We start from the raw sequence: 27,339 nt of genomic DNA, 5'->3' as shown, positions 1-27,339 counted from the left end.
GTGACTGTGTGAAGAATGGATGTGGTCCTGTGTCGGTGAGTATTGTTAACATTAGCATGGCCACATCGAGGACCAATACCTCAGACACTTGGGAGCCACAAAGCCTTCCTCAGTCAGGCCAGAGCTTACAAAGCCTTCCTCTGGTCCAATGTGGCAATTGTTGCTACTCTTTCAGAGAGCACACAGCCCACCTGCCCCAGCATTTTTTGTGAACTTGTATCTGTCCTTTCTTCATTCTTATGTGGCCCCAAATCAGGTCTCCAGGACCAAGGACTGTTAGGCACAGCAAAGGGAAGGATTTTATTATAAGACAGACATTTCTCATGCAATTTTATATGATGAGGAGGAAAAGGAAGAGAGGCAGGAAGAGGATGAAGAGAAGGGAGAAAAGGAGGGAGGAAGGAGGGGACAAAACCGTCCAAGATTCAGCATGTGACACAGGCTGGGGAAATCTGCAAAGGTTGCTACAGTCTTGTAATTTTTTTTTAGATTTATTTATTTATTTTATGTATATGAGTATATAGTAGCTGTACAGATGGTTGTGAGCCATCATGTGGTTGCTGGGAATTGAACTCAGGACCTCTGCTTGCTCTGGCCTCACTCGCTCCAGCCCAAAGATTTATTTATTATTATATGTAAGTACATCGTAGCTGTCTTCAGACACACTAGAAAAGGGCATCAGATCTCATTACAGCTAGTTGTGAGCCACCATGTGGTTGATAGGATTTGAACTTAGAACCTTCGGAAGAGCAGTCAGTGCTCTTATCCGCTAAGCCATCTCTCCAGCCTTATCTTGCAAATTTTAAAATGCTGAAATAATCTTCGTTTTTAATATAACACATAGTCATACCGTGAGCAAATATCCTCACAGGTGGGCAAAGAACTCACTTCCTAGGAACTGAAAATTAGGCAAAGCCTAAGAAAACTGGTCTGGTTTGGAAACAGATGACGTGGCCTTGATAAAAGGACAAATGCTTAATTTGGGGACAGGTCAGTAGAATGACTAGGTCTTTTGGGGATTTGGGCCAATCTTGTTTTACCAAGTAACCTCTGTGAAGCTGTCTGCAGTGCCTTGGGACAAGCAGGGCTCTTGCAAATGCTCAGCAAGCATTGTGTAACTGAGCTACAAGCATTCTAGCCCTGCCTTTTTTTGAGGCAGAGAGTCACTATGCAGGCTGGTCTCAAAATCACTTTGTACTTTGTGTCTACTAATTCATTATTCCTGCCTCAGCTTCTTAAGGACTGAGATTACTGGAGCACACCACACCCAGATGCTCTCTTCTCTTAGTGTTTTGTAACCTGCACTATACAGAGGCAGCAAACTGAAGCAGACAGATCCCAGCAAGCATCCTTCCAAGGCACCTGGGCCCTAACTCTAACATAAAACAATGATTTTACCTCTGAAATATCCCCAAGAGAATAATCAAGACACAGCTACACCTACAAAGAGAAAGAGCCAGGGTGAGAGCCTTGAGGGCCGCATCTCCCTGGGGTGGGGGGCAGGGGGGTGGGGGCACATGAGCATGAGGCTGCAGGGATCTACTGCCTTCCTCAACGACTGCGACTCTTACAAGCAGCTCTAAGACCAGTTCCCACAGATTGCACCTAAAAGTCCAAACTTCAAATAAAACAACAAAACAAAAACAAAACTACAGTTAGAATCCATACACCAGGCCTCACCCAGGGACACTCCCCAGTGTACTAAGATAAAATTCTCACATTTTTCCTTGTCACTGTGAATTCACTTTAAAAACAAACAAAAACATGAACTTTTTCTTGAGGGCCAGCAAAATGGCTCAGTGGGTAGAGCTGCTTGCTGTCAAGACTGATGACCCATGTCCCTTTCTAGAGACCAGCATGGTAGGAAGAATAAACTCCTCCCAAATGTGTCCCTTCTCAGGGAATTTAATGATAAAAGCTTCTGGAAATGGCACATGTTGCTGTGCTGTGTCTGGTTGAAGTTGACTGAAAGTGAGCAGTCTTTGTCTCTAAGCCTTGTAAGAGAAGACTTGAATCCCTTCCTAAGCACTCACAGTGTGATGGGCCAGGTGGCAAGGTTGCAAGGACAGTGCAGTAAGCACTGGGCAGGCCACTTAACTCTGTGGCCTTGGTGTCTATGCCAATATCACAATCCCCTGCTCCTACACAAGCCAGACAACATTCCTCGAAAACACGCAACAAAAAGCAGTACATGGTGAATTAATCAATAACCACCTCAAGTTCCAGGTACCAAACCCATAGCATCCCCAGAACATTCTACTCAAGTCTTTCTTTAGTTCGTTATTAGTGATCCCGTCTTGATTTTTCTTCCTCCTCTACTTCATTCAAGGAAAAATTGACTTCCAAGCCTAACAACAGTCCAGAAGACAACAAGCAGGATGAACATTCTCTCTTAAATATACCAGCTAGTCAATATCCTATCTCCTGGGCACTGCGGAGATGGCTCAGTAAGTAAGAGCACCGGCTACTTTTCTAGACAACTAAGGTCCAGTTCCCAGTATTCACAAGGTGTCTCACAACCATCTGTAACTTAGTCCTGAAACCATCTTCTGGTTCGTGGACACTGCAAACACATAGTGCAGGCAAAATACCCATACACATAATCTTATCTCTGAGTCTGTAGTAAGTAATATTTATCATATAGACTTTATCACATTTTTACTGAAAAATATTTTGCCTGCCTACCTTTGTTCAAAATCCTTACAAACATGTTAGAAAAATACTTTCAATGCCCTTAAACACAAACCAGCATTCTACCGAATACCAACCAATGAGAAACTCACTCGGGAGACTCACCTGCGTACTTTCATTCGGGAGCTTGGCAGGCCAACAAGTGCTTTAAATGTTGTCTCTGTCCACACAGGCAACAAATCTGAAGAACCTAGTCTTGAAAGTTATGGGGAAAAGAGACAGCAGAGCCACCTCATTTTTCCAACCTCACATACAAAATTAAAAGCACACAGATATGAGGATGGTTCTTGTAGTGCTGTGGGAATATCAAGAATCTGGATATAATGAAAACTTTCTCAGTAATAAAATTCTCAAGTAGCCTATAGTGATGGATGGATGGATGATTTAAAGTCACTGTTTTAAAAAAAGGATTTGTATGTACTGACTCAGGGGTAGCTATACTATATCAATAAAATATTGGTATCCACAAAGAACGTGTGTGTGTGTGTGTGTGTGTGTGTGTGTGTGTGTGCTAGCATGTGCCTGTTTGTGCATCTGTGTGCATGTATGTTATGTTATGTTATGTTATGTTATGTTATGTTATGTTATGTAGGAATGTTAGAAAGGCTACCCTGGGAAGGAAGACAAGAAGACATATCATGTTGTTCCCTTTCCCAGTGCTAATAACAAAAATGTTTGGAAAGTTATAAAGCTGAAGATCAGAGAAAAGAACTGATATACACTGTTTAGCAGATCAGTGGCACATTTTGACAAGCCCACACATCACTGTGTTGGCAGTAATTACAAGATAGTTGATGAGCCAGGAAGTGTAGCTCAGTAGTAGAACGCTTGACTAGTGTGTGCAAGACCCTGGAGCTAGGAGGAATCAAAGTGTGGAATTCTCCTCCAAACTCCTTAAAAGGTGCTTCAAGGGTTCAAAAGGACCAAAGACTCTCTTTGTTCACTTCTTACCTGAGTTATGCAACTTCCCTTGAAACCCAACATCAACCCTGGTGGGGGCTGTTAGAGTCTCTAAGAGGACACCAAACCCACCAAGATTTCCATACCTACTCAAGCTACCCAAAGCTACTGTGACTCCAGGGTGGGATGGGGAGGGCCTAGAAGAAGTATCCTTCTATATTGTTTACCATTATTTCAAACACAGGACATTCACAGGAGCATATAAAGCTGAAGTGGGAAATAGAAATCATGCAGACATCATTAAGTCTTTGGGGAGGTTAGCTTTATATCTGATCTCCATGGCACTTAAATGAAGAACAAACCAAGTTACCACTGTCCCAACGGCTCAAGTAATAAGTTGATGGCACCCAGTAGTGATCCTGAACTGTGATCAAGCAGAAGTCAGGTGGAGAGATCAGATCCTATGGGACAAATGAAACTCAAAGAACTATAACAGAGAAAAAATTATTTTGAATTCCATAAGAGGTTGTGTTCATTTGTTTTTAAGACAAAACTTAAGGAGAGAGAGAGAGAGAGAGAGAGAGAGAGAGAGAGAGAGAGAGGTAGGTCTCAAGCTCTGCACCAAGCCTTTGGTCCTGCCATCCGTGGAATCAGGGCGAGCATAAGACAAACACAGAGCAAATGGCTTGGCGTGCTCTCTGACCTCCACTCAACATTATGGGAACCGAAAGCTTCATTTTTGGGAAAATGACAAAGCTTCGTCATTATGCATCTAATTTTCTCCTTATTCTGCTAGGGGAAACTCTCTATGCAGTGTAGAAGAAACAGACTCCAATCCCTCTCAATTGAACCCAAGCTTCTCTCACTGCCAACCTCAGCAAGCAAGCAAACAAACAAACAAACAAGACCTGAAGAAAAAAGAGAGGAGCTGAAGGGTGGCTCAGAGGTTAAGAACACTGACTGCTCTTCCAGAGGTCCTGAACTCAATTCCCAGCAACCACATGGTGGCTCACAACCATCTGTAATGGGATCTGATGCCCTCTTCTGAGGTGTTTGAAGAGAGCAATGGTACGCATATACAATAAATAAATAAATAAATAAATAAATAAATAAATAAATAAATAAATCTATCTTTGAAAAATAGAAGAAACAAGAGAGGAACCCGCGGAAGAGCAAAAGCAATGGAGATGCTGTGCGCAGAAATCACAGGCAGAAGAGGAGCGCTCTCATGGATGGAGAGTACGAGCGGGTAGATCCCATCAGGCAGAACTGAAGACCCCACACACGACTAAAAGTAAGCAGAGGTGTGACAAAGAGGACCCAGTCATCAGCAAAAGAAGGTGACTCCTATATAATCAAATGACAGTGAGGGGGCACCTTTCATTTTCTTCAGCCCCCCAAATTTAAGCAGCTAATTTTTCATTGCATTAAGATAGGAATTCACGGGGCTGGATAGATGGTTGGCTGGATAGATGGTTATTCTTAAGAGCACTGGCTATTCTTCCAGATGACCCACATTCAATTATCTGCCACCATTTGACAGTTCACAACCATCTATGACTCCAGTTCCAGGTGATCTAGTGCCCTTTTCTGGCCAACCATGGGCATGAGTCATATACATGATACACAGACTTTCATGCATGCAAGACACAATACATATAAGATAAAAACAAGTAGGAAACCACTAGTAAGTATAAGAATTCTGAATTAAAATTCTACATAAAATCATCCAATTAAATCCAATTTCCCTTTTTGAGTGTAAATTTCAAGTCATCATCCATTGTGAATCCTTCACAATGCCACTTCAGAATGCAATGTGGCAGAAAATATTCTATGCAATTAAGAAAATAATTATATTCACCTGCATGAAGAAACAGGTGTGTGTATATACCCTGTAGCCTAGTGTGTTCAGGAAATTAAGATTATATTATGTGTCCAGTGCTTTGATTAAGACAAGGCACATCTTTGACTCTCTATGTAAACACATATGAGGTGAAGTACAGTCCTGTTGGCTACATTTCTACTGAAGTAATACAGTGTCTAAAACTCCAAGCTTTCATTCTGAAATTCTCACCTGAAACACAATCATGCAGCCTAGAGCAGACAGGTACCTGTTAAGTGGAAAAGTCCTTACTCTCCTCTGCAGTGTGACCACAACCAACAGCATTCCCACTTCTCAGTGCTGACAAAGCACAAACGCACAAGAGCTAAAATATCATTTTTCTATAATGTTGCAAATTGTTTCTAATGCTTTGTCTTAACTTGGCTCCCAAACGCCGTGCTTGCAGTTGCTGATGGTCCCTGACCCCAGCTGGCTTTGATTGATAAAGAATTGTCGTACAGCCAATGGCTGGGCAGGGATATGGAGGCAGAACTTTTAGATTGTGCAGGCAAGGTGGCAAGGGAGAAGAACAAGAGAATCGCCATGACTTGGAGGCGGAGGGATCAGATTTAAGAGCTACAAGAGAGAAATAATCCAACGATGTAGGTGGGAAGGGGAAATGGCCCTAGTGGGGGGTGCTGCCCCAAAAGCAACAGGACAGCAAAGATAAAATATAGATTTAGGTGTTAAGCCAGGAATACTGGAAGGGAGTGTGTGCTAGCCATGGGGAGGGTTAGAAGTGCTCAGTCACTGAGCTAGTCAAGGCATATCAAAATTAGGTGGTGCATGTATGTGCTTGCGTGCGTGCATGTGTGCGTGGGAGGGGGGAGTGCAGGGCAAATGACCCGCTGGTAGGCAAAACAGATTAACTACAATATTTGTTATGGCAAATGGTTGAAAGCCCTGAAATCCTGCCCTAGCACGTGTAGAATCATTCTATGGAAGTGTCTTGTCAGGGACTACAGGGGTAGCTCAGGGCTTAAGAGCACCTCCTTAAGAGCAGTGCTCTTGATGAGGACCTAGATTCAGGTCACAGCTGTCCATAGAGCAGCCCAGTAACCCCAGTACTAGAGGATCCCACACCATCTTCTCATGGCCTCCCTGAGTACCCACACTCAAGTGCACGAAAATGTGCCAGGTCAAGTACCACACTAAGTGTAACATCTAATAAATCTACCACATTCTCCACTATTGTTACCTATTATTATTTCTGTGTGCATGTGTGAATGTTCATGTCTGTGTGAGGTAAATGTTGATAGTTTTGCTCAACTGTTCCCACTTGTATTTTCTGAGACAGGGATTCTTTCCAATCCTGAAGGCAACTGACTGAGCTCGCACTGCTCCAGTGTTCAGGGATCCTCATGTCTGTGTTCTCAGTGCTGGGATTGCAGAACCACGTGATCACACGTGAGTCCTGACCCAGGGGCCCAACCTCAGGTCCTCAAAGCTGGTGTTAATGGACACTTTAAGCACCAAGTCATCTTCCTAGCCTTGATACTGTTTCAGACTGGTCACAGAGTAGTGACTCTCTACTAAGGGCAATTCTGCCTCTGTGGAAATATCTGGAAACACATCCGACTGTCCATTTAAGTCTGCACTATTCGTCACACTCAGAACAAAGACCAGTGAGAGAGCCTCATCTCCGTGCTTCTTCCTCATAACTCCAAAGCGCATCTTTTCCCCTTTTGAAAATTAAATCTCCAAAGATATTCTTTGCTGCCACACTCATGGATCCTCACTACCACAGCTCAGCCATGCCAGATCTGACTGCTTGTTATGACAAACTGTGCTCTTCAAAGACTTCTTTCCTTCCTCTGATCATTTATGACTGAGGATTCTGTTATTTCTGAACTCAGCATGAAATACAGCCTCCCCACACTCACACAGGAGTCACTGCTCTCTCAGGTTAGGTAATACACAACTCACATCCGTAAATTTAAAACTTGTCATCTCTACTAAATATGTACATGCATGTTTTCTGAAATATGCATTTTTTTAGCACAGGAAAGTAACTGGCATTCTAGCACCATGTTCCATTTTCTTTAAAAGGAAGAAGAGCAAGACACCGTGGAGGTTCTTGGGCATGGCTGCTCCTTCTGCTGGGTCAGAGAGGCTAAAGGGGTTTTGAGAAGCTCGCTGTTAAAGACTGGAAGTTCCCAGTTGTCACAATCCACTCCACAGACCCAGCAAAGCTCCTAAAGCTGTCAGGAAATCACTTACCACATCAGATACATGGTGATGCTGTCCATGAAAGTTCCTCCTACCTCTATCCCCACCATATGCTTTTTCCCTGTATCCTTCCCATCCCAAAGGAATAGTTAAGAGATCAGGAAATGTGCATTTCTAAATTCTGAAGACACTGATTATTTCTGATGTAATGAAACAGACATTAGGGACTGGAGAGATGGCTCAGTGATTAAGAGCACTGACTGCTCTTTTGAAGGTCCTGAGTTCAAATCCCAGCAACCACATGGTGGCTCACAACCATCTATAATGTGATCTGATGTCCTCTTCTAGAGTGTCTGAAGACAGCTACACTGTACTTACATATAATAAAATAAATACATCTTAGAAAGGAAGGGAGGGAGGGAGGGAGGGGGAGAGAGAGAGAGAGAGAGAGAGAGAGAGAGAGAGAGAGAAAGAAAGAAAGAAAGAAAGAAAGAAAGAAAGAAAGAAAGAAAGAAAGAGACATTAGTGTCTGCATCTTAATATTTTCTGTCTTCCTTGGCTAGAGAACCCACTTCCCATAAAACAAAACAAAACAATCTGCTTTGGTGCTATTCTACACATGGATCGTGGGGACAGACCTTCATTTAGCCCTTGCCAGAAACTGTAGTTCAACACCAATAAACCAATAAAGCTGTTTAAATCTATGAAACTAACAGTTACAAAGCGTAAAAGCTTCCCAGTATCTGAAATTAATTCCTGCATTAAAACATCCCCCTTCAAGCGACATACATCACATCTGTAAGTTGTAGCGAGATAAATCCAGGACGAGTTGTGACAAATGTGAAGATTGTTGGGTTTTTAAATTAATAAGTCTGTCTCTGTCAAGTTCTAAGACCATAAACAGAAATTCTAATAAATGTATATCCATGATGACTATTTTACAGACAAAATCTAAAATCAATTAATATAATTCTTATTATTATATTTCCTGTCCTCCTGATACATAAATCTCTTTCCTTCTTTAATGAGATCTCAAAATACATCACATTATTCCCTTAACTTAGATCTTAAGTCTTCCGTAGTGCACTGCAGTGCCTGTGTGAAGAGTAAATAAACACGGGGTTTTCCCACCTTTTATGCAATAGCCTAGTTTACCAAATAATTTAACTACCAGCCTATGAATAGAAAGATAAATGCTCTTCATACAAAATGCAGCATAATCAACAAGGGTAGATTTCATTTAAAGATAAATGTAAGTAAATTATTTAAATCAAAATTTATGTATTGGAGGAATATCTCCCTGAGGAAAAAGTTTAAATAATTTGGTGTAAGAATATCATCATGTACAGGAAGAAATCAAAGGGTTAAAGACCACAACACAGCATTCACTCCCCTGAACACAGGCAACTTTCAAAACAGAGAAAGCCAGTTCTGGTGGTAACAGCCTTGACAGCCACCCAGCCAGCAAGGCAGGAAGACTGCAAATTCAAGATCAGCCATGGCAACTTAAAAGGGAGATTTGCCTGAAATTAAAAAGTAAAAAGAGGACTGGAGATAAAAACAGCTCAGTGGGATTGTTTGTCCTTCACACACAGGACCCTACATAGGTTTAATCTCAATTTTTAAAAAAGAGTGGTTTTACAGTCTCTGCTTTCTAATGCAAATGTTTTGATAGTCAATGGTCATTTCATTATTATTTTTAATTACAAAACATTCCTGTGTAATCATCATGCTAAACAATGGATCAGGTAGGAACCCAGCTTCCTTTTCAACAAGCAGACTGTACTTCCACCACTGATATCACGAGGCTGGACTCATAAATCCCAGCAAACTTAATGAAAAAATCATCTTCGAAAATGAAATCTCTTTTTAATAGGACTGATTTTTTTTTTAATAATTATAGGACTGAGAAAGAATCCAGAGGCAGTGATAGGGAGAGCTAAAAAAAAGATTAACATCCCTCTGGGGAGTGAAGTATAGTTCCCACGGCCTTCACCATCAACAGCTTTTAGACTTGAGCTCTAGTCACCAGGAACATGGGGAGATAGTTGCACAAACAACACACAATCAGAACCAGGAATATGGGGAGGCAGGCACACAGTCAACAAACAGAGTGACAAACCAGAGTGACAAAATTTGACAAGGCTCTAGCATTCCAACTGCAAGAAAATCCACACTCCTGAGTGGGCCTGACATTAGAATGATCTCACCCCTTCTCGAGCTGCTCAGAGTCCTGCAGGCACACCTGGAGGTCTACAATGGTGGTCAGGATAAACATTATATTACAGTATGCTTAACCCACTCTGTGAGTGGCTGCCATAGGTATCAAAACTTCACTTTCGAAAGAGAAAAGAAGACAATGACGAGTCAGAGCTCCACAGAGACAGGGACTACATGAATTTAACCTTTAAACTCAAACCTGTGCCCGAGGGCTGAGGGCTGAGTTGGGAAACAGTACCCTGCCATGGAGGAAGCTGAGGGCATGAAGGCATGGATAGATAACCTAACGTAGACGTAGACCCATCACAGGGAGGCTCTTGGTGATGTGTATGGAGGTGAGGCGTACACTCCAGCAGCTACCTGTGGACGCTGCTGTGTGTATGAGCAGTGTTCTCAGCTCTTCCCTTTTCTACCTCACCTCTTAAAGGTGATCCCAAGAAGCTGCTATTCCCTTCCCAGGCCTACAGTGATTTGAAAGATTTACAACTGGGCACTATCATTTCTCTCATGGTGCTACACATAGCCAGGGATCTTCCCAGTTAGTGTATGCGTGGATGTGATCTCCTAATGCCCTCCTAGAGTAAAGAGTTGACACCTGGAAGAACCATCAGGGACTTGGAAGTAAAACAATAATAATAAAAGCAACCCCCACCTCTCTGTTACAGATGCCATCTTTCACTGCCCCGTATGGCAGAAAAGGAGGACTTCTCAGCATGACCAGACTTGAGATCCATGCGCTCAACACTTCACAGTAGAGTTCTGGAATGGTCCAAAGCCTCATTGCCTATGTGTACTGCCCAAGTTTCAAAAAGCACCGAGTATCCTGCCACTCCCTAGACTGTAATCCACAACAATTCCCTTCACTACGTCAATGTTGCTGGATGGGTGAGATAGGCCAACCTCTGGGGCTGGTGGGCAAGCCAACCCTGACAAATCAAGAACTTCCAGTTTCAGTGAAACTCTCTCTCAAGAAAGTAGGTAGAGGCAAAGAGAGGAAGGTACCTGATAGCAAACCTCCAGTATGTATAGGTCTGTGTCCATGTATATATACACACACATAGACACACACACACACACACACACACACAAACACATACGCACATACACACAAACACACAAACCCCACTTAAAAAAAAAACCAAAACCATAAATCTGGGTGAATAACAGCCTACAGTATCATAGTGACTTACAACCTAAAAGCAATTCTCTTCTGAAGCCTCTAAGAGATGGTTGCCCAACTCTGGTTTTACTGCATTTAAGCCAGACAGTCCTTTCTTGTGGGATGTATCTGCTGTAGGAGATGGAAGACTACACCCTGGGCCTCCATCTACCTGCTCACCAAACCATTCTGAATTGTAACAAACAAGCAGCATCCTCAGACTGTATTTATGTTCCCTAAGGAGAGAGCTGGAAACTACCTCCATAAACCAACGAAAGGCTCATATTCTAGGGCATAATGCTGAAGCTCGCGGCTCCCACTGAGGTGGAACTAAACTTAAGAGTGAGTTTTGGGATCATCATTTAACCCTTCTGAGCTACTGCCTCTCTGCTTTTGCCTGGAATGCTCAGCCTCCATACACACTGGGCTCAGCCAATTCCCCCAAACCCATTCTTTTAGTCAGTGACTGGCTGCAGCGTGAGCATGTGATAAGATGTAGGCTGTGAAATATGAAGGTTGACTAGCCAGGGGTTGAAGTGATTTGAGAAGCAAATTATGATATTTGCTTTGCGAAAGAAGACATGAAGGGCTGGGAGAATTCCTTAGATCTTGCTTATAAGCTTGATCTCCAACACTCACATAAAAATCCTGGCACGCAGGGTGAGGAATCCAGGCAGAAAAACCAGGATACCTCCTTCAGCCACTCTAGTCAACAGGCCAGCTCCAAGCTCAATGAGAAACATCTCAAAAAAAAAAAAAAAAAAAAAGATAGAGCTGCACAGAGGAAGATACTCCACCTGGATGCTGGCTTCTACATGCATGCATGCAGGCATGCACACTCACGCACGCACGCGCTCGCGCACACACACAAACAAGAGGTATAAGTTAGGAATACTTTCTATTCTTCTCTGTGCCCTATATAACTCTGCCATTGAACCTCTGCAACTCCTGAAGCCATACCAAAACCTTAAGGAAGAGACTCTGAAGATCAAGCCACCCAGAAGCTGACAAAGCATGGAGAAGGTACACCAAGCCGTCAAGGTGGCACAGCAGGAACAGAGGGGCTGCCCAAAGATACCCTGTGCGGCAAGACATAGTAAACCTATCTTTACAGCTTAGCCACACATCTGTGGTCTTCTGAAAACCTAAAACCTCCTAATTCATTCCAAACAGTTGCAGATACTTACACATGTTCCTGGAAATAAGTTCTGTAGGATTGGGAGGGTGGGGGAACCCTGGTGATACTACTGGCTACCAGCTGCAGGGTACCACAATACTCACACAAAACAAACCCCTGACTAGCTCTTTCCTCTACCTCAGGTGAGCTGTCCAATGGGCCTGAGTTCAGAGACTTCCTTTTCACACCCCAGGGGATGCTGAGAGAAAGGGCAATCATACAGGAAAAGGATGTCATAAAACAGCTCATTAGGAAGTGGTGTAAGAACTAAAAGCCACAAGCCTTTCAGAAAGTGTTAAAATCTCATGTCAAGAAGAGACCACAAAATAATTACTTAACATCAGTGCTAAGAAAACACTTCCCATTATCACAGAAAGCTCCAAAAGCAGCCCCAACTCACCCCCCAAACAGGCCTGGTTCATCTTTACCAGCACTTACCAAAAAGGCTGGAAGAAATTCACATTTTGTTCTCCTTCTAAAATTTTCTGATGGCCAATCAATACTGACTATGCTAATGACACTGCTAAAAGAACAACAGTGTCTGAATGTCTGGACCTAGGAGACAGGGAAGAAAGAAGAGCCTGCAGGAGGAAAATAGGCCAGGGAGAGCCAGAGCAGAGCTGCCAGGTGATGGCTTTCGGAGCAGGAGTTTCCTGTAGGTTTTGGGAACTTTTTTGTGCATAAAAAAAGGAGGGCTTCAAGGTAAGAATGTGAAGAGTCATTCAGGAAGACTGGATCTGTGGCTTTCCATGCCTCATGGAAGATAACAAGATCAACTGAAGCAATGTACCAACCCCTCATGCCCCCAAGACTGACAGACTGACTCTCTCCCTCACTTCCCCCCTCCCTTTCCTCCCCCCCACCCCCACCCTGAAATCTAGCAAGGGCTCAGTCACTAAAGCACTTGCTGCGTTCAGCCACTCCTCAATGCCAGCAGGAAAATGTATGTTGGTTGAAAGAAGGTGGATTCCCTGGCTGAGTAGCCAGGTCAAGGAGAATCCTGTTATCACCAGAGAAAATATTACAGATCCCAATCAGCAATGCCTTGGCTTGTCCTCCAGCCTCCACTCATGCACACATACCAGAGAGTCATAGGGGCTGGGAGAGGCCTGGTGTGGAGATTTACTGCAGGAGCCTGACGACATCATTAAACATGGAAGAAGTTCCAAGGTAGTTTTGAGAGGCAGGCTGGGACCAAATGTGAATCAAGATGTTGCACTATTTATTTATATGGCTAAATGAGGTCCACACTGAGAGTTACATCGAGAATAACATTGAGCAATGGTTTCTGAATCAGACACTACACGTTTCCCCGACTCTTAGCCCAGCTCCAGGCAACCCTGCATCCTATCACCTTTCCACCTTACAGTAGTTTGTCTGTTTGACAGCTGGCTGGCTGACTACTTCCACTTCTCTGTGACGGCTCTACTGCCTTCAGAGGAAGGTTGACTGTGCCAGGCTAGAACGGTAGACTATTGTTTAGATGAAACTGTTCTGTTTAGATGATGTTTTTTTTAATTGACCAAATGTTTATAAAATCTTCAATGTACTTTAACAGGAATTTAACATATCCAAACAAAAAACTGAGCAGTTGTCCCAGACAGGAAAGACACCAGGAAACATGGCATACCATGCTCAGATATGCTCCTCCTAAAGACACCAGGAAACATGGCATACCATCCTCAGATATGCTCCTCCTAAAGACACCAGGAAACATGGCATACCATCCTCAGATATGCTCCTCCTAAAGACTCTGGGGCCAGACAGATCATTGCGTGTTATAAAAACACCTGAGCAAGTGTGCAGGCATGGAAAACCTACCTGTGCCAAACCCGAAATTTCTCCCTGACTAAAAACCACTCAAGGAGTGACATTATTAGAATAAGAACTGGCCATTTTTTGGATTAAAATAAAATCACCTTCAATGAAGGCATTATTTTATACTCCAGTGATGTTAGTCAGGGGAAAGGGAGAGTTCCTAAAATTACTAGCCAGTGTTTCTCAAGAAGGCAACATCAGGATTGGAGAGATGCATCAGCAGAAAAAGGCACTTGCTGCCAAGCCTGAGGATCTAACTTCAATCCCAGGAGCCACAGGGTGAAAACAGAGAACCAACTCCAGTAACCAAGTGTGAATCAAGATGCTGCCTTCTGACCTACCTTTGTGTTTGTTCATCTGCGCCCTCTCCCCCATGCACACATACACATGTGCGCGTGTGAAAACCAATGAACAGTTTTAGATAAAACCATAAAGCCAGCAAGATCAAAAGCTGGGTGTGGCAGGGCAGTGGTGGCACATGCCTATAATCCTAGCACTCGGGAGGCAGAGGCAGGCAGATTTCTGAGTTTGAGGCCAGCCTGGTCTACAGAGTGAGTTCCAGGACAGCCAGGACTGCACAGAGAAACCCTATTTTAAAAAAAAACAAAAAAGCTGGGTGTGGTAGTGTATGCTTTTGATCCAGATGCTCAGAAAGCTCATGAGTTCAAGGCCAACCTTGTCTACAAGAGGGAAGACAGCAAGACTTACTAACAGGTCTTAGAGATGAACAAAGGATGGTGTCTGCCTGTGAACAGTTAGAATGGCACCTCCTGTCCACTAGGCTGATTTAAGAAGAGGAAGACACAGTTCTAGTTTATGGAGAGAGCACTACTGTATTTCTTCACCTATCCCCAGATCTCATTTAACAACATGAAAGAGGATCAAGAAGGTTCATGACTCTTACTAGAGCCAACCTCAAACGAGCTCATGCACCCTGACCTTGCAACTCATTTTGCTTTTTGAATTGAAGTAAACCAAGAGAAAAGTCAGTCAGGCTCAAGGCATACAGCAGATATTTAGTCCAGAGCAGCCTGACCTGTCCTAATGCAGTGAAACCATGATGCTTAACTGACTGTGCTACCATGACCACTTCTCCAGGAAAGGTGACAAGAAGATAAGGAATGCAAGTCCAAATCTGCTTAATAACCTCAGCAAGAAAAGGCTAGTAAAGTGGCACTCGCGATGATTCGAGCCAACAATATATTGTCAATGAAGATGCTCTAAACCACACCTAACAATGTGCAGGGCTAAGGGCAGGACAGTTGTTTTCTCACATCAGACAGTTGGTTTATAAGCTGAGCTGAAAACAATGACTGTGTGTTGTTAGGGATGAAAGGCAAACCTGCAGTCTTTAAGTAACTCTCACAGCTCTATGAATCCCTGCTATGTGGTCATTAGATGTGCATCGGGCTATATGTACTTTCCCTTTGAGTGATTAATCAAATCTTCCCACTCACCCACAACCTCCCACCCTGCCCCTCAAGGAGCCAGTTTCAAAGGCAGAAATATAATCCTTTCACATTTATAACTAGGAGAAAAGATGTATGGCTTTGATCCATCACAGATATGAAAACTATATACTTCTATATGACCCTGTGCCTTGTGCAGGCCTACTGAATTTATAGGCTAATGAATATAAGGATTTATGTTATGTCAAAGTAAATATTGACCTTAGCTCTGCCCCGGTCAATATTTACTGCTTTACTCAATAAACCCTGATGTTCATTTTCGAGCCAAGTCAATAGCAGTTCATTAATTTCTGCATGGTTCATATCAGCATTTTATAAAATGTTTCACCTAAAAAATTAGGATACAGAGTGTTAAAGAGACCAAAGTGGTATTCTTCCCTATGGCTACATTTATTTCTAGGCCTCTCCCTCCTTACTCTGTACCCTCAACTGTTACTAGCAAAACTGCACAAATCTAATACAAGTCCGCAATCTAGCCTAAGACACATCTTCTTTTAAAATATGCGTATATTGGCATAAGAAATTGAAGCACTCTCAAAATATTTCCATAATATGCAGTATTTTTAAAACTTTGCACAGAGACAATCTCATTTATTTCTCAACAGGAACGTGTATAGTCTCCACAGTTCTCAGTCTATTCACAGTAGGACCGTATTATCTATATCACAGCAATACATACTGTGGTTTAACCTACTTCATTTTTCGTGGCTACTTGTAAGCATTTCAGCATGAGCTCCTACTGAAGGTCATGGAGACTGCCTTAAGTAGCATCACCTTGGAGACATGCGCAAGTGGTTTTCAGAGGCAGGTTCCTAATGCCAGTTGCAGGGATGAAAGAATGACAGTACTCAACCTTCCACTAGGGTGAGGCAGCGCTTGCTGTGCATGCTGCCAAGCCTGACTCTGTAAGTTATACCCACAGAGCTGTCCTCTGACCTACATACACACACCCTTACGAACAATTTAATATTTTATATTCTAGAGATGTTCTCCAAAGTCCACCAAAATACTCCATATCAAAACTGGGAGCTTCAGAGTCAATTTAAAACTGAAATCTGGACTGACTTATACCCATTTTTAAAGACCCATCATAGAACCAAATCAAACTTTCACCAATGATACCACTTGACACCAAGGCAGTGCTGGGAAAATGGTTCATCTTCCTAGGAGTCCCTCATGAGCATAGTCATGTTCACTTCTGGTGCTCAACCTGAAGAACTCTTAAATTAAGAGACATCTCTGAAGAGATAATGCCAAGAAACATTAGGGTAAAGGGTTTTTGTTGTTTGTTTGTTTGTTTGTTTGTTTTAAGAAAAAAGAACTCAAAAGTAAGAGAACAGAAAAATATGAGTTGAAAAAAAAGTTCTTTTAAACAATCAAAGGGGAAAAGCCAAATGTGACCAAGTGTTTAGAGACCCCAAGCATCTGGCACCAGATTTGCCTTTAAATAGGAAGCCAGGGTAAGTTGAATCATGTGCATTCTTGCTCACTCTGTCTTGTAGTCGATGATTAAACAAAAAGGAAACACCAAACACATAAGTAGACTGTACAGTGTCACCTACAAGTTACTTCCTACCTTGGGAGCCCTCCTACCCTAAAACATTTATTTGAGAGCACGAAAATAATTGGAGGTGATGGTCATGCATGCCTTTGATCCCAACACTCAGGAGGCAGAGGCCAGCAGAGTGAGTTCCATGACAGCTGGGGCTACAAAAAAAGAAACCTCAACCCGCCCCACCAACCATCCCAGAAAACAACAACAAAACAAAACCAACAAACAGGATCACAGAAATAAAGGATTACTCACCGTTTGGACTCAATGAAATAAAAATGTAAAGAACACAAGAAATATTGAAAAAATGACACATCTTGATTAAGATTATATCCAAGGTTTTAAAATCATTACAATCAACCATCGCTCTCCTTTACATTTACTCATTTTAAATTAAATATGAGGCCACCTTGAGTCTCCCCTGGCATCATCCTAGAGAAGTCATCTTGCTTTCTCACCTGTGTCCAAACAGTCATGGATCTGTGGTGGTTTGAATAGGCCCACATGTGTTTGAATGCTTGGCCCATAGGCAGTGGCACTACTAGGAGGTATGGTCTTGTTGAAGTAGGTGTGGCCTTTTGGAAGAAGTGTATCAGTGTAGAGGCGGGCTTTGAGGCCTCATATGCTCAAGTTAGGCCTAATGTGGCACACAGTCTCCTACTACCTTCAGATCAAGATGCAGAACTCTCTCAGCTTTTTCTCCAGCACCATGTATGCCTGCATGCCTCCATGCTTCTAGCCATAAACTAATCCTCTGAACTATGAGCCAGCCCCAATATATGTTTTTCTCTGGAAGAGTTGCTATGGTCATAGTGTCTCTTCACAGCAATGGGAATCCTAAGACTGACTCCTTAGGGCTTTTTCCTTCTACTCCCCAAAGCCCCAATGATAGGCCTCCTCACAACAGAGTCTTTTCTTCACATTTGGAGTACAAGAAACATTCTCTGGGGTCTGTCATTATAGCCCAATACCTGGCATTCAGTAAATAATTCAAAATGGAGCAGAAAAGAAAAGCTGACTTAAAAGCTGCGACCAGACTAACAGGGGTGTGTAGAAAAGAAGGAAGTCTACTGTCAATAAAGACGAGGTCAATAAAGATGAGGACCCACCCCAAGTGTTGTGGGAGAGGTGCATCAAGGCAGTGCTGGGAACCCAAGGCTGATTATATCCCTGCTCAACTCTGGCACTGCTGCAGCCAATCAGGAGCCATCTACTGCAGAGATGAAGTCTAGGGAAATTACTCCCTAAGAGACCCTGTAGGAGGCCTCAGGAGAACAGTAAACAATACACCAATATTAACATTAAAGCTCTCTGTTCTGCAGGGCCTTCCATTCTTCCAATGACAAAAGCGGCCTTCTGTAGGCATGTGTATTTTGATTTACCCTGTACAGACATTCTTAAAAATAGGCATGGAAATGTAATTTTAAAGCAGTTAATTATATCCTCAGTTCACAGGGGAGCTCATTACTTAAAGGGCTCCAATGGCAAAGCCTTCTGTAAATCACCCACTCTTTTATCTGAATATCAGAGCCCGTTAGTGAGCACTGCAGCACTCAGCCTCTGATGCAGAGGCTCTCCTTTGTCTGCCCATCCATTTGTCCAGCTAAAAACGGACACTGAAACCCGATCTGGAGGCACATTGCTACAATCCCAGGACTTAGGAGGCTGAAGCAGCATGAATTAAAAGCTAGCTCTAGTGACACCATGGTGAGACCCTGTCTCACAAAGAGGCATTGAATCTGCAAAATCAAATGAAGCACAGTGCATGGCAGAGAGAGAAAAGGTAAAAGCTATAAACTTTGTCCTCAAAAAACCATATACTTAACTGGAAATGTAAGCCACATACCCACACAGCGAGAGACATGTGCTTGCGGAGTAGGGTGTAGTTAAGAGCCAAAAGAGCAAGGTAAAAACCCAAAATTCCTGTGTGTGCCACAATGCTTGACACCTAAACCTCACAGCCATCTTCAGGACAGTCCTTCATTTCCATTTTATAGGTAGTTAAGAAAGATCTTCGATATACACTGGTAAAAAACGCAGAAGCAATACCTGTTAGGATAATCCTGTCTGACCTTCAGCTTGCCCAAGGACACAACTTCCCACAGGGAATTTTGGCAGTTTTGATTTTGGATTCCTCTGAAGATGGCAGCCACTCCCACCCCTGCCTGGACTCATATTTCTTTATATGCAAAAGCAAGTACTAGAGATGCAGAGAATCCACGGTCAAAAATGGCACAGCCTGGTTTCCTTCCAATGTTTGAAAGAGAAGAGCGAATACACATAGGTCTAGAAAGATACTCTACAGTTCCACTTGGACTGCTTCCAGATTTGTCTCTTATTTCTCTTTCCTGCAACCATGACCTATCCAACATATGGTATTTTCATGTAAAAAAAAAGATTACAGAAGTTCTGGGCACACTTCAAAATGCATAAACTGTCATTACCTGAAGTTACAGAGAAATTTCTACACCTTCGTTGAGCTAAAACTACAGAAGACAAATTGTTTTAATATTTCTAATGAGATATTTGAGAGGACTACATTTTTCCTTCTGGTGTAATCCTTCATGAAATTCCCCATAAGGAAAAAAAAATCCAAAGATAGAAAGCGTCCTGATGATAATCTTAGTCCCCACAAGCAGCATCTAGAACCAATGTCTCACTTTTGATGGGTGAAGTCTTCACTTACTATAGAAACATTGACCCTTTGCTACAGTAACCGAGTAAGGACCAGAGGGGGAGGCCCATCTCTGGATGATGCAATCAGAGTACTACAGGCTCCTCAGCCATCAGTCCTGTGTGCCAAAGTTGAAGAAATTCCATAAGACTGTCAATGGGCAGCTTCCACATCAAATACAGACATCTGTGAGTATGCCAATGAATCAGTGAAAATCAAGTAACTACGGTCACATGAGAGTAAACACAGAAGTGCATACATTCTACTACTCAAGTTCAGTAGTGGCCCTGGCCTAAGAAGCTAACCCCAGCTCAAAACTCAGTCTCTGAAGTGATTGTGTGGGACAGCCTAGGAATAATGATGTCAGTACTGTCCGCCAAACTATACCCCACCAAACATCGAGAGAGGGAACCCAGACACTCTTTCCTTGACCCATCTACAAACACGACCCACCTCATTCACACTGTCTCCTTCAAGTCCTTTTCCTAAAAGGGAGATGCAAAGGCCATCCAGAAGGTGAGGATCACAAAGAAAACCAAAGATGGCTTCTGCACCCTGAGTAGCTCTGAATGAGACAAAGACAAGGCTCTGCTCAGAACCCAGGCTATGTGAATGTGAGCAGGGTCTAGAGAATTTTTTTTTTCCTGTGAAGGGTCAGATATTCTCCATTTTCCATCAAAAGTCCTTAGTTGAGGGTTGATGAGATGGCTCAGTGAGTCAAGCATTTACTACATAAACCCAATGGTCCTGGATTCCATGTATGGTGGAGGAAGAAAACTGACTCCCAAAGATTGTCCTGTGACTATCACATATACTGAAGCATATGCAAGTGTACACACACACATGCATGCCATGCCCACAGAATAACCATATGTCTTAATTATAAATTAATTAACTAATTTACACACACACACATTCTTAGCTCTGAAGTTGTAGTGAGGCACCACAGAAAGTACACAAATCTGGTGTATTACAACAACTCTCATGTATAGTAAGGAATGTGGCTGTATTACAACAACTCTCATGTATAAACTTGGGCGGAAGCCGACAGCTTCTCCACCTCTGAGCTCACTGATTCTTTCTATAAACTTCACTGGAAAGACACCAAGGGCAAAGCATGTAAATCCGCGCATGTAGCTCAGTTCCTAAGCCTTCAATACTGCCGAGTGACTGTGGGGAAGGGTGACAGCTCAAGGAGAGCTTTGGGAACACCAACAGAGAGTGAAAGAAAAGCAGAGTTAAGACCAGCCAAGGGCAGATGGTCCTTGATGACACAGACCGCACAACGCAACTGCACTGGTCATCTCATCTCACATGCACAACACCCTGGGAAGGAACCCTTGTTAGTTAGGCCAGTTTTCCAGAGGGAAAACCAAGGCTCCCTCCAAAATCAGACTGGGTGTTACCAGGATTTGACACAGGTCTATACATCTGTACAAGATTCATACTAGACATACTATAAAATGGCAATATCCTCGGAGGAACTAAATGGATCACAGAATTAGAGGCATGATGGCAAGATCTGGTCCATTAAACTAATCTTTCAGACGTGGCCTAATTTACCTTTGCTATATTTAAAAATGCCTCACAACAAAGAGCCTTGCTTCTTTCTCTCAAGCCTGCATTTTAAGCAGCATTTATACCTCGAAGTATATCCCAGGAGTGAGGATCCCAGTCGGCTGTGGTTCTAAGGCACCCGCCTAAAGTGCAGAAAGTAAACAGGTGCCAAGCCTCACTGTTCCCGCCCTTCCGGTATCCATGGGTAAATACTGAAACACATCTTTGATAATCCCCAAATCTTCTTGACATCAGAACCAATCCCGAGCCGCCTCCACAAAATAACCACTTGGAAAATGGTTTCTATATATATGTAGGATGCATATAGGATGAGCATTCTGACTCAGATGAGGACAGACACAGTGTACAAATGGAAGATTCTAGAGTCTAGACTCCAAATCATAAAGGCATTGCATAAAATCATTTTTGGGTGTTTGATACATATGAACTACAATATCCTGTTCGGTCTCGGGCTCCATCCCTGAGCGTATGTGTGGAGATCTAACATTTGAATGTCTGCCAGACCCAAGAATGTCAGGTGAGGTCCTCAGAGTCCATATGACCTGTCTTTTTCCTCTGCTCCTCTTTCTTTCCCTGTATCTAATAAGTGGCTTGAGAAACTCCTCCAAACTCGTCAGATCCATCAGAAGGTTCTTCGTGGACTGTCCTACCTGAACTGGGGGGGAGCGGGGGGAGGCTGAAGGGTCGGGGGTTGGGGGAGTAGGAGCCTATTTACCAAAGCAAAACTTGAGGGACTGCAGCCTGTGAACACTAACCAGCTGGCTACCTGTTCTTGCACAGCCCATGACGGAAGACTGCTCCTGAACACTTTGAAATGCTCAGTTAAAAAAAAAAAAATCCAAGAGAAAGTATTGCCTTGTAACAGGACTCAAGTCCGAGGCCTCACAAACGATTTCATCACCACACACCCAGGCTTTCCAGCATCATCTAGGGCCACTATGGTGCTGCGCTGGCAGGGATGAGTGCTATGGCCAAAGATTCTTGTCTGGAAAAGGTCTAGAATATTTATGACCTAGATCTTTCAAGTATAAGTGTGCCAGTCCCTAAACGTGAACTATCAGCCTTCAGCTGGAGGCAGAACCCAAACCCAGACACATATACTCTGCTACCCCAGAAGAGAGGAGTAAGACCCACCTGTGATAAGGGCATCAACAATGACCCCATTCCATAAACGCCACCACTCACCTCCCCCTGGCTGTACTTAGTAATGGGAGAAGTTTGGCTTCTTCACTGCCATTTGCAACAATGTCTTATAACTTCCAATTTCCTGCCTAACTGCATTATTACTCTAAATTGATGAACTGTAAATAACAGGCCACTTTACGCCCCTTCATGACTGATCCCTCAGCCAGAGAGTACACAATGATAAATTTTCTTTGCATGACTTGGCAAGACGCTATATGTCTATAATTTTGACCTCCATCTCCCAATTTCCTTCATTTATCAGAAAATGGTGAGAGAAAACTCTAATTGGATAATTCGAATCACAAAGGAGGAGGTGGGGTGGAATTCTTCACCATGGCTGTCTGTGAGCGGCTAAACAAAACAGATTTAGCCACTCTCCCTGCAGGGGCAGGAGATTTATCAGAAGACAAAAGAATGCAAACCGCCAACAGATAAGGGGTAATTAAAGATCAGGTCTATAAATTTTACACTGACATAAATTTAACAAGATTTGCAGGTGGAGATTTGGGATTGAAAAGGAAGCCCTAACTCTGAGGAGAATTGCAGTAATTCTATATGCAACAACACTGCATACTCCATAGATTTATTATGAAGAGTAATACCCGTGCCTCTGAGCTCTCTCAAACAAGGAACCTGAATTATTCAGTGCCATAGTAATTTCAAAGTGGCCTGTCTTCTTCAAGTATTCCTCCTTAATTCGCTATGATCCGTTTTTCCATAAATTCTGAGTTTTAACATCTCTTTTAAAAATAACAAAGCACCTAGTGTATTTTTCTAGTTAGTTAGTTAGTGCGTAATCCAGAAAGGCCTCTAAAGGCAAGGAAGTTATTTCTAATGTAATATGCACTAAAATTATAATAAAGTATTCTCATTTCACCATCTCAAAGGTGTAAAGTAAAACCGAGCTAGGGTAAGAATGGCAATAAGGTTAACCAGTGAAATTTGAAAATACATTCGAATTTCTTGAGCAATAGGAGAGAGACTCCACTGGCTCTCCAATGCTTTATGATGCTTAGCTGGGAAACCACATGTCCTAAAGGCAACACAACACTGTCTTCCAAAGAGTTACAAGTTTGGTACAATGTTTCATTAATAAGAAAATTTCAGTGATAAACTCATATTGGTGTGGTGCAAGTTTTCCAGATGGGGAAGCAGGTAAAAAACCTTCAGGAAAAGCAGGCTTCAAAATTTCAACTTTTAACAATGCAAACGTTTTTTTGAACAAACGGGAGACAGGACTCAGGCAAATCTTGATTCTGATTTTTTTTTAACCCTTCCAGGGCACTAACCAACACAGCCACACTCACCAGAATACGCCCAGTATGGGTCTCCGGATGCCTTTCGTCTGCGGATCTGCACTGAGCTGTCCTGTCTGCTCTCCTGCAGGGTCCCCACATAGCCTTCAGTCAATGCTGGAAGAGATGGAGAACACAGTGAGACAAGTCATCAGGGCACAGGACAAAAAGAGAATGTTCAGACTCACATGGCGATGCAATTTACAGAACCACAGGCCTTAGGGGCTATCTACTAAACAGAACCTCCCTTTTTGTTTTGTTGAGAGGTAGCTTGTGCCTATAATCCCAACACATTTGGCTGAGGCAGGAAGATTGCTTCCTGTCCTAGGATGAATGGGTTACAGAGTAAGAGCCTGTTTCAAAAGAGGAAAAAAAAAAAAAAAAAAAACTATAAGGAAAGCCAAAACAAGGCATTAAACGCATTAATTGTTCATATTAATAACATCTATGTGGTTTTATGTTTAGATTTAGGTTATGGTTTGTTTGTTTGTTTGTTTGTTTGTTTGTTTTGAGATAGTGTCACTCTGTAGCTGACCTGCAACTGACCTTGTAGATCAGACTAGCCTCAAACTCACATTCTCCCAGCTGGGATTACAGATGTAGCCACCAGCTAAACCTTTACTAGGTACTTAATATACATTACATTATTAGTCTACACAACACCAAGTATGGATACAAAGGCCTCAGTGATAAGAAATACGCTTCAAGAAATGAGGAAACTTCCACTTGCCTAATGTGTGCTTTGAATTCTAAGTACCTGAATAAACGAGTGCTCTGGGCACAAGAAGCCACCTGGGCCCATGGCCTCTTCCTTGGTATCTGTTACATGTGGGAGGAGGGTGGGGTTTCAGGTCCAGGGACACTCACTGAACTTCAGTGAGAGCCAAACAGATGCATCAAAACTAGGGCCTTTGCCCCGGAAGCAATCTCATCCACTGAAACCGCTTCCGGGAGAATACCATCTTCCATGCCCTTAGGCCCACAAATATTCCCTGTGGTCCTGAGGAAGGAAAGCAAAGTACAAAATCGTCCACTACCAATGCTCCAAGGGAAATACTGCATAATGGCCACCCACTTCTGAAAACTCAAAAGGAATCTAATCTACCCAACAAAAGCCAAAGGATTCTCTATTGCTGTGGAGAGTTTCCATCTGCCCACTCCAGCATTCACACCCCACCCCTCCTATCCTCTCCATCTGATGCAAATTGCCTCTGGAGATGAGCCTACACCTGAATGCACAGATGTGTACAAAGATGAATATCACAGGTGCCCAAATCCCAAAACAATACACACCACGTTCCTATATTAATATTCAAAAGCACCCAAACAAAATCAAGTCTGCTTTCGGGAAGAAAAGAAAATGGTTAGGAGAAATGTACATTTGCTTTGAAATGAGAATAGCAATGGGAACTACCGTGTATTTTCTGTTCAGATTAGCCAGCAATGAGGGTGCCAGGGCATTAGCTGTGACGAGAATGTGTCAGCCAGTGAAAAAAACACTTCAACTGCAAAGACGAACTTAAGACTTGCAACCAGGGCTGGAACCTAGATGCTCCTGAGATGAGTCCTTAGAGGAAATGTGAGCATAAGAAATTCCAAATGCAAATGGAAAACCTGCTATCACTTCTATGTGTTGACTAGTCCTAAATGACAAAGTAAGAAAAAAAAAAAAATCTAGGTCGCTGCCCATTGTAACCTGCGAGTGAAATGTGGCCACTTGCCATCCATTCACGTGTAGCTGAGCCCTCAGTGCACCAGTGCGTCCCCAGTTCTTACCCAGATCAAAGGGAGGAATCCCCGGCTCAAACCACGCTCAACAACCAGCTCTTTTTTGTGCATACAATAAATATTTTAACGTGTATTTGTCTATTGTGCTTGCTGCAAAGCTTCAAAGCCTGTCCTCTTTGTATCAAGACAATGAGTATAGCAACCTCCTGACAGTGTGAGCAATAAGTGCCAATTCTATTGGGGTTTGCAGTGTTATCTCTGGTTCCTTGTCTGTATAATATAAGCTGTAGAGGATATTTCAGGAGATAATCTGCAGAGCACAGCACCTAACTCAGTTCCAAACCCAACAAACCAAATGGTAGGAGAATTTACTCTTAACTGGCCTCTTGCTGCATGCAGAAGAACTTGAAGGAAGTTAACTGTTTAGAATGTAATAAATTGGTGGACTGTCTCAGCTGTAGCCCACAAAGATGATTTTGTTTGTTTGTTTGTTTGTTTGTTTGTTTGTATTTGTTGAAAGAAAAGGTCTCATATAGCCCAGAGTGCCCTCAATCTTCTGGTACCCCTGATGCCATCCATGTCCCAGTTTGGGATTACAAGTGTGAACTTCAACAAACCCAGCTTATTAGGTAATGGAGAATAAACCCTGTTCGTGGTAGGCAAGCGCTCTACTCCCTGAGCTACATTCTCTGGCCCAGGCCCAGCTGCTTTCTAGATCTCTCCTTCCTTTATCTGTGAACAATGTCTGAGCTCCCTGATGGATGTATCAGCAGAACTTGTTCTGTGTGTTTATTGGGGTCACAGCCCAATTTTTATTTTCTTTTGCTCCAGTAAACTCTACTAAATTTAAATTTGAGCTGCTCTAGAGACGATTTCCCTCAGGCCCCTCAGAATAGTGATTTGCTCCATGCATAGTCCCTGTTCCAGCAGCAATCATAACCCATTCTATCTATCATGGAATGAACAGTTACCCAGACACCTCTATCTCTGCCAACACGTGGGCTGGCACTTTCTTTCCTTAAGCCATTGAATCCCCAAACCCCAGCATCCAAAACCCTTGTGATGAAATCAAGCACAAGGGTATCAGGCAACCAGCCTTCTTTGCCTGTCGGCGTGCTAGATATAAGCCCCGAAGATCCTGGGATATGATCCCCAAAACAAAGAGTTAGGTGAGGATCAAGAATAGAATCAGCAGAAGGTAGAGTAACAACAGAACCTGGAGCCAGGCCAAGAGGCAAACCATAGAGATCAATTCTTGTGATAGCATTAAGCCCAGACTAGAGCCAACTAAAAGCCAGCCTGACCTGAACCTGCAGAAATGGAGAGTTACAATGAACTGATTAGAAGTCAAAACTGTCTCCTGTCATTATGTAAACAACCGTGTAATGACTATGATGGTATACTTTAAACCAGAAGTTGCACATCAGATATCCTGCATATCAGATATTTACATTACAATTCACAACAGTAGCAAAATTACAGTCATGAAGTAGCAATGAAAACAACCTTATAGTCGGGGGTCATCATAACATGAGGAACTTAATTAAAGGGTAGCAGCATTAGGAAGGTTGAGAACCACTACTTTAAACAGTCACTTCAACTTCTGATCATCGATTTATTTATCTATAAATGGCCCTTGTTGAAAAAGAGGTATGATTATCAACACAGGGGTGATTTAAAAAAAAAAAAAGAATTCACAAAAAAAAAAAAATGACATTAATTTTCCTGGATTCTTTGCCTTTAAATTCACATTGAACTGTTTTGAAGTAGAACCCAAATAATAATTTTAAATGCACTAGATTTTTGTTATATTTTGTTTGGTCTGGGGCAGGGGGTGCAGCC

At 42.7% G+C, this 27,339-nt stretch overlaps 1 protein-coding gene across 2 annotated transcripts in view; it reads right to left on the bottom strand.

Moving 5' to 3' along the window:
- The window catches only part of Ptprg (protein tyrosine phosphatase, receptor type, G), a 688,602-nt gene that overhangs the window by 497,041 nt on the left and 164,222 nt on the right, over positions 1-27,339 (bottom strand). For both annotated transcript variants that reach the window (XM_006517956.4, NM_008981.3), the window contains exon 2: positions 23,782-23,886. In XM_006517956.4, the coding sequence (XP_006518019.1) occupies positions 23,782-23,886 (105 nt within the window). The remainder of the gene's footprint in view (positions 1-23,781; positions 23,887-27,339) is intronic.

The sequence above is a fragment of the Mus musculus genome, chromosome 14, assembly GCF_000001635.26.
Source record: "Mus musculus strain C57BL/6J chromosome 14, GRCm38.p6 C57BL/6J".
Classification (NCBI taxonomy): Eukaryota; Metazoa; Chordata; class Mammalia; order Rodentia; family Muridae; genus Mus; species Mus musculus.
This window is presented reverse-complemented; position numbering and strand designations above follow the sequence as displayed.